This window comes from Cryptomeria japonica, chromosome 7, assembly GCF_030272615.1.
Source record: "Cryptomeria japonica chromosome 7, Sugi_1.0, whole genome shotgun sequence".
Taxonomy (NCBI): Eukaryota; Viridiplantae; Streptophyta; class Pinopsida; order Cupressales; family Cupressaceae; genus Cryptomeria; species Cryptomeria japonica.
In genome coordinates, this window is record NC_081411.1 from 201795666 (window position 1) to 201808730 (window position 13065).

At 42.4% G+C, this 13065-nt stretch overlaps 1 protein-coding gene across 4 annotated transcripts in view; it reads right to left on the bottom strand.

Annotated features, from left to right (window-relative positions):
- The window catches only part of LOC131078257 (multisubstrate pseudouridine synthase 7), a 158061-nt gene that overhangs the window by 134230 nt on the left and 10766 nt on the right, over nt 1–13065 (bottom strand). For all 4 annotated transcript variants that reach the window (XM_058015920.2, XM_058015921.2, XM_058015923.2 and 1 more), the window contains exons 3-5: nt 3229–3307; nt 2885–3121; nt 2396–2691 (exon numbers count right to left, since the gene is read on the bottom strand). In XM_058015920.2, the coding sequence (XP_057871903.2) occupies nt 2396–2691; nt 2885–3121; nt 3229–3307 (612 nt within the window). The remainder of the gene's footprint in view (nt 1–2395; nt 2692–2884; nt 3122–3228; nt 3308–13065) is intronic.

Consider the following 13065-nt stretch of genomic DNA (forward strand, 5'->3'; position numbering starts at 1 on the left):
GTTGTAGATGTTCGCCCTGGCAGGTGCGACCCAAACTGACTGCAACAAAGCACGATTTTGAGGAGAAAAATCAATCAAAACCAAAGAACTTCGCAAAATAGGAACCCTCGAAAAAAGAATTTACGATTTTGAGGAGAAAATCGAAAAACCAAGAAATCTAAGGTTACAAATCATCGTTTTGTGGAAAACAAACAGTAAAACCCAAATAACTAAAATCTTACACGAATATTGCGGATTACAGATGAGATAATTTTTAAGGGAAAATTATAAACCCTGCGAACAATTTTTGAGGAAAAAATTGTGAAAACCCCCCCATGATTTTTTGTGGAAAAAATCAGAAAACTGACAAACAATTTTTCAGGAAAAAATCGTGAAAACCCTGGTACTTGTAAGACTATGTCTGGCCTATATCAATCTGATAAAGGTAACGATATTTAGATATCGTGAACATGCACTATTTCCAAGTGTTGTGGCAGTTGTTGAATTTATGTCTGTGTTCCAACATAATGTTGGTTAAAGATGCCATCACAGAAACTGAGGTTGAACGTGGTCAACCTAGTGAAGGCACAAAGAATGAGACGGAAGATTCATATTAAAAATCAAAATAGAAGCAGCGGCACAAAAAATCTGAAACCCTGGAGGAGCATTCTGGCATGAATTCTAAGGCGCGAATTTCGAGGTTTGGAAGAAACCCAAAAATTAAAATTTTTCTGCAAATTTAAAACCCTGAAATTTTTCCTGAAAATAATCAGAAAAAAATAATAACTTGCAGAAAATAAAAAAATACCTCTGATTTTTTTGTTAAAAAAAAAAGAAAAATATTGACGATTTTTTTTCCAAAAAAATGCAAAAAAAAAAAGGGTAGAAACCCTAGGTCGGGTGTACGGCATAAACAGCGCCCACAAAATTAGCAGAAATCGTTGACTGTTTTAAAATTCCAAAGCAATTCGCTAGCACAAAATTCGAGGCACGGAAAACAAGGCAACCAAAAAAATCTGAGATCAACCCAAAAAAGCTTTCGAAAAACCCACCAAGAATCTAATATCAAAATACAGATCCGACGGCTCAAAAATTGAGGCACGAAAAACGATGCACCCAGAAAAATATGACGACCCAGTTGAGGTCTCAAAAAAACCCACCAAGAATCTGCAACCAAAATAAAATTTCGACTTGAACTGAAGGGTCAAAACCCTAGTCGAAAATTGCAGAAACCCTAGGAAAATTTTCAATCTGCAAAAAAAACTCCAGGTTGCAAGGCCGAAAATCTCTAGAACCCTAAAAAAAACATGAACTGCTGCCCAGCACAGGAATTCGCCCACGAACTCGAAACCCTCAAAAAGCCTTCAAAAAAGCAAAATCGTTTTTTTATAAAAAAACAATTAAAAAAAATCTGGAAAATATTCCAGAAAAAAGGCCATGAATTTTTTAATAAAAATTCGCCAAACTTTAAAGAATCCCATCCACCCGCTCTGATACCATAAAAAATAAATTGAATGAATGATTCAATAATCGGATGATTACATTGAACGATATACACACGTATATATAGAGGTTAAAAGATGATGTTCTATAATTAGAACATAACGTTAAAGTAAAAGATTAAAGAGCTAAAAGCTAAATTAAGCTTAAAAGCTAATTAACTAAAAAGAAAAAGCTAAATGACCATTAAACAAGGAACTAAATATAGGTGACTAAAATATAATTAAATATTCTAATAGTAACGGCTTCACCTGTTCTTGGGTCGATGATGCAGTTTTTTATGTGTTTGTATCTCTATGTCTTGTTAGGCTGGGGCCCTTGAATAGAACCCTTATATTATTATCCATATTAATAAATAAATAAATCCATTTGCATGGGCTATTGATTATAGCTGTCCATTTTGTTTCTATTTATATTCAAAAGCAAGTAATCATGGCACTATACGTCTTTTGGTTATGCAACATGGAAGTATCATTACTTCCCGTGATTAATTAAATATTTTCAATTCATAATAATTTTGGGTAATGAAATTCTCTGTCACTGTAATTACAAATAAATTAAAACAATCAGAAAGAAAAAAAACATGCTAAGGCCTGCAGATAATCAACAACAATTGACAAGGCAAGAGGAATTAAGATTCCTCAATCTGTAGCTAAGAGCAATGTGTGCAAAATATTCCATTTTGTGTGGGACAGAACACACGCGCACACAAAAGCTCATACAAAGATGATAAGTAAAAATCAGTATCCTTGGACCTCAGCAATGCCTATTTATAGACATAAGCAGAATACTTCTTTCAAGATGCAAAACAATTATCCTAACAAGAAAAAAGAGTTGATCAGGTTGTGCTGGAAAATAATCAAATAACAAAATGAGTAGCAATCTGCTTTAGGAGATTATAAAGATAAAACTTCACCGCAAAAACTTTCCCCTATCCTCAGGCCATTCATCTGCTCCTCTGCTGTCAAAAGCCTGGTCAAGATCTCCTGATAAACCTCCATCATACTTTCCCCGCTTTGGATTTCTATCTTCCTTGCTTCCCCAATTTTTCCGTTTTTTGTCACCTTGTCGTCGACAATCCCTGTCTCTTCCATGTGCACCTTTTTTGTTAGGATAGTACCTCACACGGACACATTTTGAATTAGAATCAGTTCCTTCAATAGTATCTGTCACTAAAAAATTTAAATTGGTCTTGAAGAAATTATGAAGTGCCTGCAAACAACCATTTACTACATTTAGGACACAGATAGAATTGGTATGTGCAAGAAATATCATTTCTATATGCCTCCAATTACAATAACTGGTATGTGCAAGAAATATCATTTCTATATGCCTCCAATTACAATAACTGGCAACTGACAATGTCAATGACGATTTTCATAGATAAGATGTAAGAATTACTTGCCGTTCGATGTGCTTTGTCAGGATCTGCAGAAAGTACAATAGGAGATAGATTCTCAGTAGATCCTGCAGAAATGTGACCTAGCAAATCTTTCAATTTTTCTGCATCTACTTTACCAGCTAAACTCTCAAAAGCTTCAATGTGTTTACTGTAATCTGAATTGTTTACATTGCTTGTCTGACATTCCTTATTAGCCACTTCATTTGTCACTGTCGAGCTGTCTAGAACTGCCTTTTTTTCCTGATAAAAGAAGCACCCATATTATGTGCCCATTGTTCTTAATAATGAGAAATGGAGTAAAAAAACTTAAATTGCTATCCATAAAAACAAAACAAGTAGATTTTTACCTCCACTGGAGCATCTAAACTTGTCAGATGAATTACTTTTCCATTGCAATCAACTTCATTAACAATAAAATCTGTATACCTGGAATTCATGTTAAATCAAATAGCCTTATTTACCTGCCCAGATAATTCTCAAGACTCAGTTAGCGAGACTAAATGCCTGAGATGGTTAAAGATAATTGACAATGGACATGAATGTCCCATAATACTAAGAACACAATACGATAAGCATAAATAGCTCTATCTGAGCTCGCTGAAAGGGAATGAAAGAAACAAAGATTTTATGTTAACAGTATTGTATTTAAAGGAGTGTACCAAAAACAGAACCAGTCTCAAGCTATTTGAAAGATAGCAAAAGCTTAATTAAAGAGGTGCTTAGCCAGCAGTAACTAGGAATGTTCAGAAGATAGAAAGCCAGCATAAAGAATAGCATTACATATAGTATCAATTCTGAGGAAAGAAAAAATTATATTAATGTCCACGGATGACCAAAAGTGGGTCAATGGGATTCAAGAGTACAGCAGATTACTATAGGAAGTTATAAGAACAGAAAAATAGAGAGGCCCCACAAGGGGGAAGAACAAAAACAAAGAAATACAAAATAGCAGGGGACCACCAACAGAAATGGTCAAGAAACTTGTACAAATAGCCAAGAGGGGGAACAAGAACCCCAAAATGCAAAATCTGACTGGAGAGAGTTAAGTCTCATTGAGTATCATTATCTGGCTTAGAAATGGTGAAATCATTGGTATCATCATGGATCACAATGAAGGGACTAATTATTGATCTAATAATGCTCATCGGGAAGAACCGAAGTCTGAGAGGATTGACCATGGTAAGCCCCCTAGGATCACACCTAATATTCAAGGCCAAAGTAACTCCCATAATAGTGAAAAAGGTTGAAATGTGTTTGCCAATTTGTCTTGGGAGATGGCCAAAGAGGTATAGATCTATGATGTCAAGAAGCAGCCAAACCATGCTATCGAGAAGAAGTAGAACAACAATACTGAGCAAGAACATGCTAGGGTATAAGTTGTCAGAGACATTGTATTCTCAATCCATCTACATCCATGTGAAAATTAGCGGTATTCTAATGTCATTTAGAGTTGTTAATCTCCTGGACGTGCTAGGAGGAGGTAATCAACTTGAGGGCTCTAAAATACGTAGAGATCCCAAGAAAAGATCTATATTGAAGGGTGACAAACTCCCGAAGATAAAGGGCCAAGTACAACTGGTTTAGATACCAACAGAAAGTAGAGAGATCATAGAGGCAGTAACATTTCCCCCAGATTTTGTAGTAAATGAGGCATTTGAAGATGAAATGTCCCTTGGTCTCTACCTCTTAGATGGAGCAAAGATGGCAAATCCAATTTGGACAAGGAATATGATGATCTATCTGAAACCATAGCTAATGGGATCATGCCCTTAGTTAGCCAAGGGAAAATTTCAAGCCATGTGACTAGTAATGCTAGAGACAACAACAACATATTATACCATCTTCCATCTACAAAAAATACTTAGCATATAAAGAAAGCTTGCACACGAGGGGAGGTCTAAGTGACCTAGAAGTAGAAGTAGTGTTTGTAGAAATTCCTTCTAGTAGCTTTGGTGATGATCTCCCTCTAAGGAAGAATTCAAAGAGGAGCATCCAATGAATACATGGAAGTAGGTAGTCTATCAATACAAATGCCAATAGAAAAAAGGAAACAAAAGAAATATCTCCACATATATAAGAAATTATTGAAAGACTCGAGAAAATCAAAGCTTCTATATTATTATAAAAAAAATTATTTAAATTTATATATTATCGATTTATTATATATAATAGATTAACATCATATATTATATATAAAATTAATTAATTAATTTGAGGAATTATATATTAATATTTAAAATTTAAATCATCTTATCTTGACCAATGAGCAATAATAAGCAATCGACTCACTTATAATATTCCTTTGCTGAGAACTTTGTTGTCGGGTAATTAAGCAATAGGACATTTAATGTAATTAGAGTTAATGACGGTAGTTAACCGTCGGTTGTCGACAGTTGACACCAGGTAACTAACCGGTCACCTTTATATATTAGCGAGTCCTTGGTCATGGAGACAGGGTTAGTATGGTCATTGTCATTGTATTGACATTATTATGAATCAATGAAGATCTGAGTTTCTTTATATTCTGTCATGTTGTATTCTGTCATGTCTATTATTTCTGCAATGCATTGAATTACACTTTATTGGCAAAACATTTGGCGTCGTTGCCTAGACAGACTCGGGAAAAGGAGCGGATGGTGTACGGACACGATGGGCCTACCCGCGAGCGAGAGTAACCCTGAGGCAGACGACGCACAAACAGAGCTCTACGACGGAGAAGATACTACAACGAGGGAATTTTCAATCCTGCTTCAAGTGGCCATCGAAACCTACATCCGAAGAGAGGCCACGGAGGCGGAAGTTCCAACAAGTGTCGTGTGGACCGCACTGGAAGTTAGCCCTGCAATGAATTAGTTGATGAACCACCTCCCCCGATTGCTCGCACAGGCTTCACTCGCACAGCAGGCTCGCCTGGAGGAAATTGCTTGCGAAGAACGACGCCAACAGATCCTCCTACAGTATGAAGAAAACAACCATCGTTGGGAAGCGCAACAGGATGGCATGCGACGGGACACTTGAACCTTGAGCCGTATGGGGCGGAATAAAGAACACTCATTGTAATAATTATGTCATATTGTTGACATAGACTTGTATCCCACAGGATGAATGAATAAAAGTGTTCTACTTTTTATATGTCGTTGTTATATGTAAAGTCGTACGGGAATTAATGCCCAATACATTGAATAAAGGCAAAAATAAGCAAGAGTATATAGATGAATGTGCAGTAGCCCAACGTGCCTTGATCCTTGAACAGCAAGCGGAAAGGCGACGGAGGTATAAGCGAAGGGAGGAGGAACGCTCCGAAGGGGATGGTGAGGCCGACGGCCACCCAAGGAGTCGAGAGGAGTTACTTGCGGAAACCCGCCATAGGATAGAGTGTACTAAAACTCAGTTGAGGGACTTGAGGGACTTGTCACACACACCAGAGGCTAGGAAAACTCCACAAAGTGGGGAGGAGGCAAGGGAGGGAGAAGACACCGGGGCTGCCAGGAGTGTCGGAGGGACACCGAGGCACGGTGGTCAAGCACCTCTTATAGGATCTAACCCATCCGGAGTAGGACAGCAGCCACCAGTAGTAAAAAGACAAGGCATGGTGCAAAAACAAAAACTTCCAAAGTTCCATGGGGACGGGAAGGAAGACCCTGTCCGCCACTGTCGCACTTGTGAAACAATTTGGGGAGCGAATGGTGTTACTGATCAGGACAAGTGGGTAACACAATTTCCCGCAACCCTAAGGGGCGTGGCCATCGATTGGTTCTCCGATACGGAGAAGGCTAAAATTAGCACATGGCTTGACTTGAAGAAGGAATTTCAAGCAGAGTTTTGTCTCCTAAGAGACGATAATGAGATCGTAGCCGAAATTTACGGCACGAAACAAAGGAAGAACGAGACGGTTCGAACCTATAGCCGACGGCTCAAAGAGCTGCTAGGAAAAATGGAGAACCAGCCCGCAGACGGACTGAAAAAACGGTGGTTCGTGGAAGGTCTGAAGACGTCTCTTAGACGGAAAATGAAGATCGTACCTCCCTCTTCATATATCGACGCCTATAATAGGGCAATGGATTTAGAAAGCGAGCAGAAGATGTCCAAGAAAAAGAAAAATAAATCCTCGTCAGACGACGATTCCTCTTCTGACAAAAGCAGTAGTAGTGATGACGAGTCTAATCCGAAGGTACGGGCTCTCCAGAAAGATATGGAGCGAATGATGAGAGAGATGAAGGCGACCAAAGGAAGCACAAGCAAAGCCGACGAAGGGGATTTATGGTGCACGGACTGCCGCAGCAACGGACACACCAAGGGGTCTTGTCCAAAGAAAGCATTTTGTGATATTTGTCAAATTGCCGGACACCTTACCAAGGAGTGTTCGTACAATATGAGGACCCGTAACCAACAGGTTCTCTTTACGGAACCGTCTGCGTCAGCCGGCACGTCCCAGCCTGCGATCAACAACGCATCGTCTGGCGGCTATCGAAACAACAGGCAAGGAGGAAGAGGCAATAATAATAATACTAATAATAGAAGTCGAATCCAATACGATGCTAAAGGGCGGCCGATGATACAATGTCGGGCTTGCAACCAATGGGGGCATTTTGCCAGGGACTGTACGGCAGAGGAAGTGCCACAAAAACTTTGCAAGTGGTGCGGTCCGGGGGACCATGACGATGGCAACTGTCCAAAATCTGGAGTGAATTTGTTGAATGTAGAAACGGAGGATGTGCTCGCCATAACAAGATCCAAGACGAAAGCAGCCACTTACCCAGATCCTCGTACAGAAAAACGAAAGGCATTGGAGGCACGAGCGGAACTGGAGAAGGAGATGTCGACGAACAAGGACGCACGCGGGCTTGCAGGTACTTCTCGCTCTGAAGCAAATACAAATATTATAAACCAACTGCTACAGGTCGAGATACCCGTCAAAATGAAGGATCTCCTGGAAAGTATGCCACACTTGCGGACGGCACTTCTGCAATCCGTACTGATAACCACAGTCGGCCGACCAACACATGGAAGGGACAACCTTGGCGAGACAGCGGTAGACCCATTAGCCCTGACGATCAACAATGGTAGACACCCAGTAGTGGTGGAAATGGGTATACTGGGCACCATCTTGACCGACACCATTGTTGACGGCGGGTCGGGAGTAAATGTCTTGCCAGAGGAAACATGGAAAAAATTGGGCAAACCTACTCTCTGGTTGTCCACCTTTAATTTATTGGGAGCAGACCAACACGGCATCAAGCCGCTTGGCACACTCATGGCGCAGCCAGTAACAATCGGAACACAGCCGTTCGTCTTGAACTTTGTGGTCATCCCATTGAAGAAGAAGGGATATGATGCCATCCTTGGCAGAGGCTGGCTGGTGGCGGCAAAAGCAAACCACAATTGGAAAAAGAACACCTTGTCCATGGAAAAGGCCGGCAGAAGATATATCATTGACCTCAAAACCCAACTGGTCAGTGAAGAGTTGGCATCAGAGTCAAAGTCCGACGGGGACGACGATACGAACGAAGGGAAGGATGGCAACGAACCAGATGACGAAGGCGTCTTAGGAATTCAAGCCTGTTTTGAGGACAAGACGGATTCTTTGAGAGGGTTCTTCCATTGGCAAATGGAAGACTATGAATTATTGTACGAGTGCAATGCACTGGAGATCAAAGAAGAACCTGACGAGAACGAGTTCCCGCCAGAGTACAGACAATACAAGGAAGGGGATGCCCCTGTGGATGACACACCAGCGCACCAGTTCAACAAGAGTAAGCCCATAAGGTATGAGGAATCCACACTTAAAATTACAAACCTTGGAGAAACTTCAGAACAGAAAAATATTCTGGTCGGCGATGACTGGAATCCGGTATTGAAGACGGCAGCGTTCAAAATTTTCACAGAGTACAACGATGTGTTTGCCTGGACGTATAATGGTTCCCGGAGCCGTACCTGTACGGAAGCGGCCATACAAGATGAACAAAAATTATGCCGCTAGGGTAAATGACGAAATTGACCGCATGCTCGAAGCAAGAATCATCTTCAAGGTCCAAACCAACGAATGGGTATCACCCATTGTGATATCCTTGAAAAAGGAGGCCGATCAGATAAGAATCTGTGTAGACTTCAGGTGTTTGAATGTTGTCACAATTAAAGATCCATTTCCATACCATTCACAGACACCATCCTCGAGGAAGTAGCGGGCCATGAAATTTATTCATTTATGGATGGATTCTCCGGATATAATCAAATTTCCATTGCAGAGGAGGACAAATTGAAGACCACCTTTGTCGTAGAAGATGGCATCTATGCATACAACCGGATGCCATTCGGGTTGTGCAACGCGCCAGCTACCTTCCAACGGATAATCCTCCATATTTTCGACAAAATGTCCATAGGAAACTTCAAAGCATTCTTGGACGACTGGTCCATTTAGGGTGAGATGTGCCTCTTCCGTTCTAAATGGACCTATCAACTTCAACTTCAAAATTTCCTAAGGAAATGTCGTCAGGCGAAAGACGAAAACTTGTACTAAGAAGCAGAACGTTCCAACTTATAAATGGCCTTCTCTACAAGATGGGACCTAACCAGATCCTACGACGATGCATCTTGGAAGAGGAAATCCTAGGAGTCCTGACAGAAGCACATGAAGGGGTCGCAGGAGGACACATGGGACCGAACACGACGGCAAGGAAAGTCTTACTAGCAGGCTTATGGTGGCCGACAGTGCATAATGACGCCAGAGAATGGGTGACAAGTTGTGATACATGTCAACGCGCTGGACGACCGTTAAAGAGGGATTTTATGCCACTCAACCCGTCGAATGCTCAAGAGTTGTTCGAAAGATGGGGGTTAGACTTCATTGGTCCGTTGAAACCAAGCCGGGCCCGATGATGTAGATACATTGTCGTGGCGACCGAATACTTGACCAAATGGGTCGAAGCGAGGGCCTTGGCAGACAACTCCGCCGTTAGTACGGCAAGATTCATTTATGAACAGATTATCACCCGGTACGGAATACCTATACAGTTGACAAGTGATAGAGGAGGGCACTTCGTAAACCACATTATCCAACTGCTGACAACCGAATTCAAAATTTTCCATTCTCTATCAAGTCCGTACTATCCTCAGGCAAACGGCCAGGCTGAGGCGACCAACAAAATCATGGTGTCAGTAATTTATAAGTCCTGCGGGGTTGAGAAGGAAGACTGGGAGGAGCGTCTACCATCGATACTTTGGGCGTACCGAACAACTTACAAGGTAACCACTGGGCAGACACCATTCCAATTAATGTACGGCCAGGAGGCTGTGGTGCCAGTGGAATTCATGGTGCCAAGTCTCAGAATTGCCATTGACAACAGGTTAGGCGACATGGAAAGCCTCCGGGAGAGACTATACGCCCTGAATAAGTTGGATGAAAGACGGACGATGGCACAGTGGGCGACAAAGACAGCTCAGCAACGACGGAAAGCCTGGCACGACAAACATTTAAGGAGGATGCAGTTCACCCCGGGGCAATTGGTATTGAAGTTTAATGGTCGAAATGAAATTAAGCCAGGCAAGTTCAAGGTAAAATGGCTAGGTTCCTTTAAGATTCACGAAGTTGGCGCGAACGGAGCCATCAAGCTGTGGACGATGGACGGGATGGAGGTGCCTGATGCTGTAAATGGCTCCAAGTTGAAAATCTATCACCAACAGAGGCAAGAGACGAGGTCCGCCCAGGTGGACAGGTAAGTGTGGTCGTACGGAAATGACCGTACGGTAGGTCCGTACGACCCCGTACGGTGCAGTCAGAAAAAAAAAACGGAAAATTAAAAAATTATAAAAATATAAAAATGCTGTCATACGGAAATAACGGTACAGTGGGTTCGTACGGCCGTACGGCGCAGAATTTTTTAAAAATTAAAAAATATGTACGGTCGTACGGAAAAGGCCGTACAGACGTACGGAATTGAGTTTTAAAAATCAGTGCGGTCGTACGGAAAAGGCCGTACAGACGTACGGATTTGAGTTTGAAAAAATTGGTGTGGTCGTACGGAAAAGGTCGTACAAACGTACGGAATTTAGTTAAGGAAAAAAAAAAGGGACGTACAGAAAAAAGTTAAAGTTATTTTTTTGTCATTAAGTGTTTTATATGGCATGAATACTCAGGAAATTGCCAAGTTAGAAAATTGTCGGGTGATAGCCGTACAATCAAATCAGCTGTACCACATTAGCAAGGCAAATCCGTACAAAACGAAAGACAGTTAAGGCTCGAAATAGTTACAAATCGAACCCCAGACAAGGAATTTTTATTTTATTTTAATGGCGACTGAACCTAGGGGATTGAAAAAGCTAGACTGGAGGAAGAAATTGCAAGAAAGAGAAGAGCAAACCAAGAAGGAAGCCAGAAAGAAACCTGCTGTAGCAATGGGTGACCAAGACAAGGGCAAAGCAATTGCATAGGATGCAGGAAAGGGAAGAGTTACGCAGGTCACCGTAGATACAATTCTATTCGAGGGTTTGGCTGGAACGGTGTGTAGGCAATGGTGGGAAAATGCCACGAGCCTATCAGATATTGAGGTAAAAATTGAATTAGCAAAAGCTAGGGTCCATGATGCTATTCAAATGCCCATTTTTAATATTAAGGAATTCGAACCCTGCCTACGACAAATGATTAAAACATATGATCCTGAACTTCGCACATCGTCATTCAATTTCCAGCACACTGACATCATTGTTTCATTTAACTCTGATGATTTTGAGAGAGTATTTGGCATTCCTGACAAGGGTAAAAAGATTGACAAAAAAGTAATAAAGTTGTCCGAGGAAAGAAGAACCCAGCTATTAAAAGAAATGTGTAGGGACAACTTGACTACAGAAGAATGGAGTCGCATCCTGGATCTGAAGTGAAGAGGTCTGAAGAAAACATTTTTAAAATCTCGCATCTGGCAATGTTTACTTGACGTAGTACAGAGCAGGCTGATTGGCGCCAGCAGAGCGTCAGACACGGCAGTACCTATGATCACATTGATGGCAGGACTCAGAAAGGGCACGGTGTATGATTGGGCCAGTCTACTGTCAGACAGAGCCCACGACTGTATGATGCTGAAACATGAAGTGTTTTATATGTCACATCACGCTACCGGATTATTTTTAGATTCCGTGCGGGCACAGGTGCCACCACACTGTAGAGGATAGCAGCCGCAGTATAGCATCGACTCCCTTAAGCCAGCTATATTTTATTGGTCAAAGCTGGATATTTTGACTACCGCCGAGGGACAGACTAGCAGGAAGAGGAGGAGACAGGTCCACGTAGTGGTGTCGGCTAGTGACACGGATTCAGGACGACATGGCACTAGTGAGGAGGAAAGTGAGGGGTCGGATGATTCAGAGGAAGATACCACCTTCAGGTTTTCATAGACCGAGCAGCCAGTACCGCTGCAGGAGACCCCCACCACTCAGACAGTATCGTTGGCAAGTGTACCGAGGGGGCATCGTGGGATGCCTGGAGGGGGAGCTGGCAGGACCGGCCAGGTGGTATTTACTCCAGCATTCCTGACCGTCGGAGAAGAGGGAGGACCATTGGCATCATCTGGAGTCACAGTGGGTACCATTTCGACCATCCCCATACCTGGGTTTGGTCAGATGCATCCTCGGCCTCCACCAGTCCAGCCATCGCCAGTCACAGCCAAGATGACGACACCAGCGAGTGCACCAGTACGCATGTCGTCATCCTGACGGAACCTAGGACAAAGGAGGCCCAAAGGACGGTCGAGGAGAGGCCGGCGGGGGACGATGTCAATTCATGGCTAGACAGATATGCGGCTCTACCTTCATCCCCACGCAAGAAGGCACCACCCGCACCTTCCTACCCTTGTATTCCTTCACCTCCAGGGGTTATCGACTTGGACAGTGGCACTAGAAAGAAGGGCGATAGAAAGACACTGCTGGTGGAGGAGGGGGCGGTATCACCGCAGCAGCAGCATCAGGTTGGACGGATTGGAGAAGGGAGACCTACTGCCATGGTGCAGTTCTTAGCTAGGATGGAGGAGGAGGTTCAGTTACTGGTTGCCTCGACAGTAGAGGAGTCTGTTGGACAACTCACTTTGCGAAGACTTCTTGCGTTTGCTACATCTGGAGTAGCAGTGGCATTTCAGCAGTGTTTTGAGCAGCATGGATGGTCGACACTTGATCTTCCAGAGATGCGAGCAGAGTGGCAG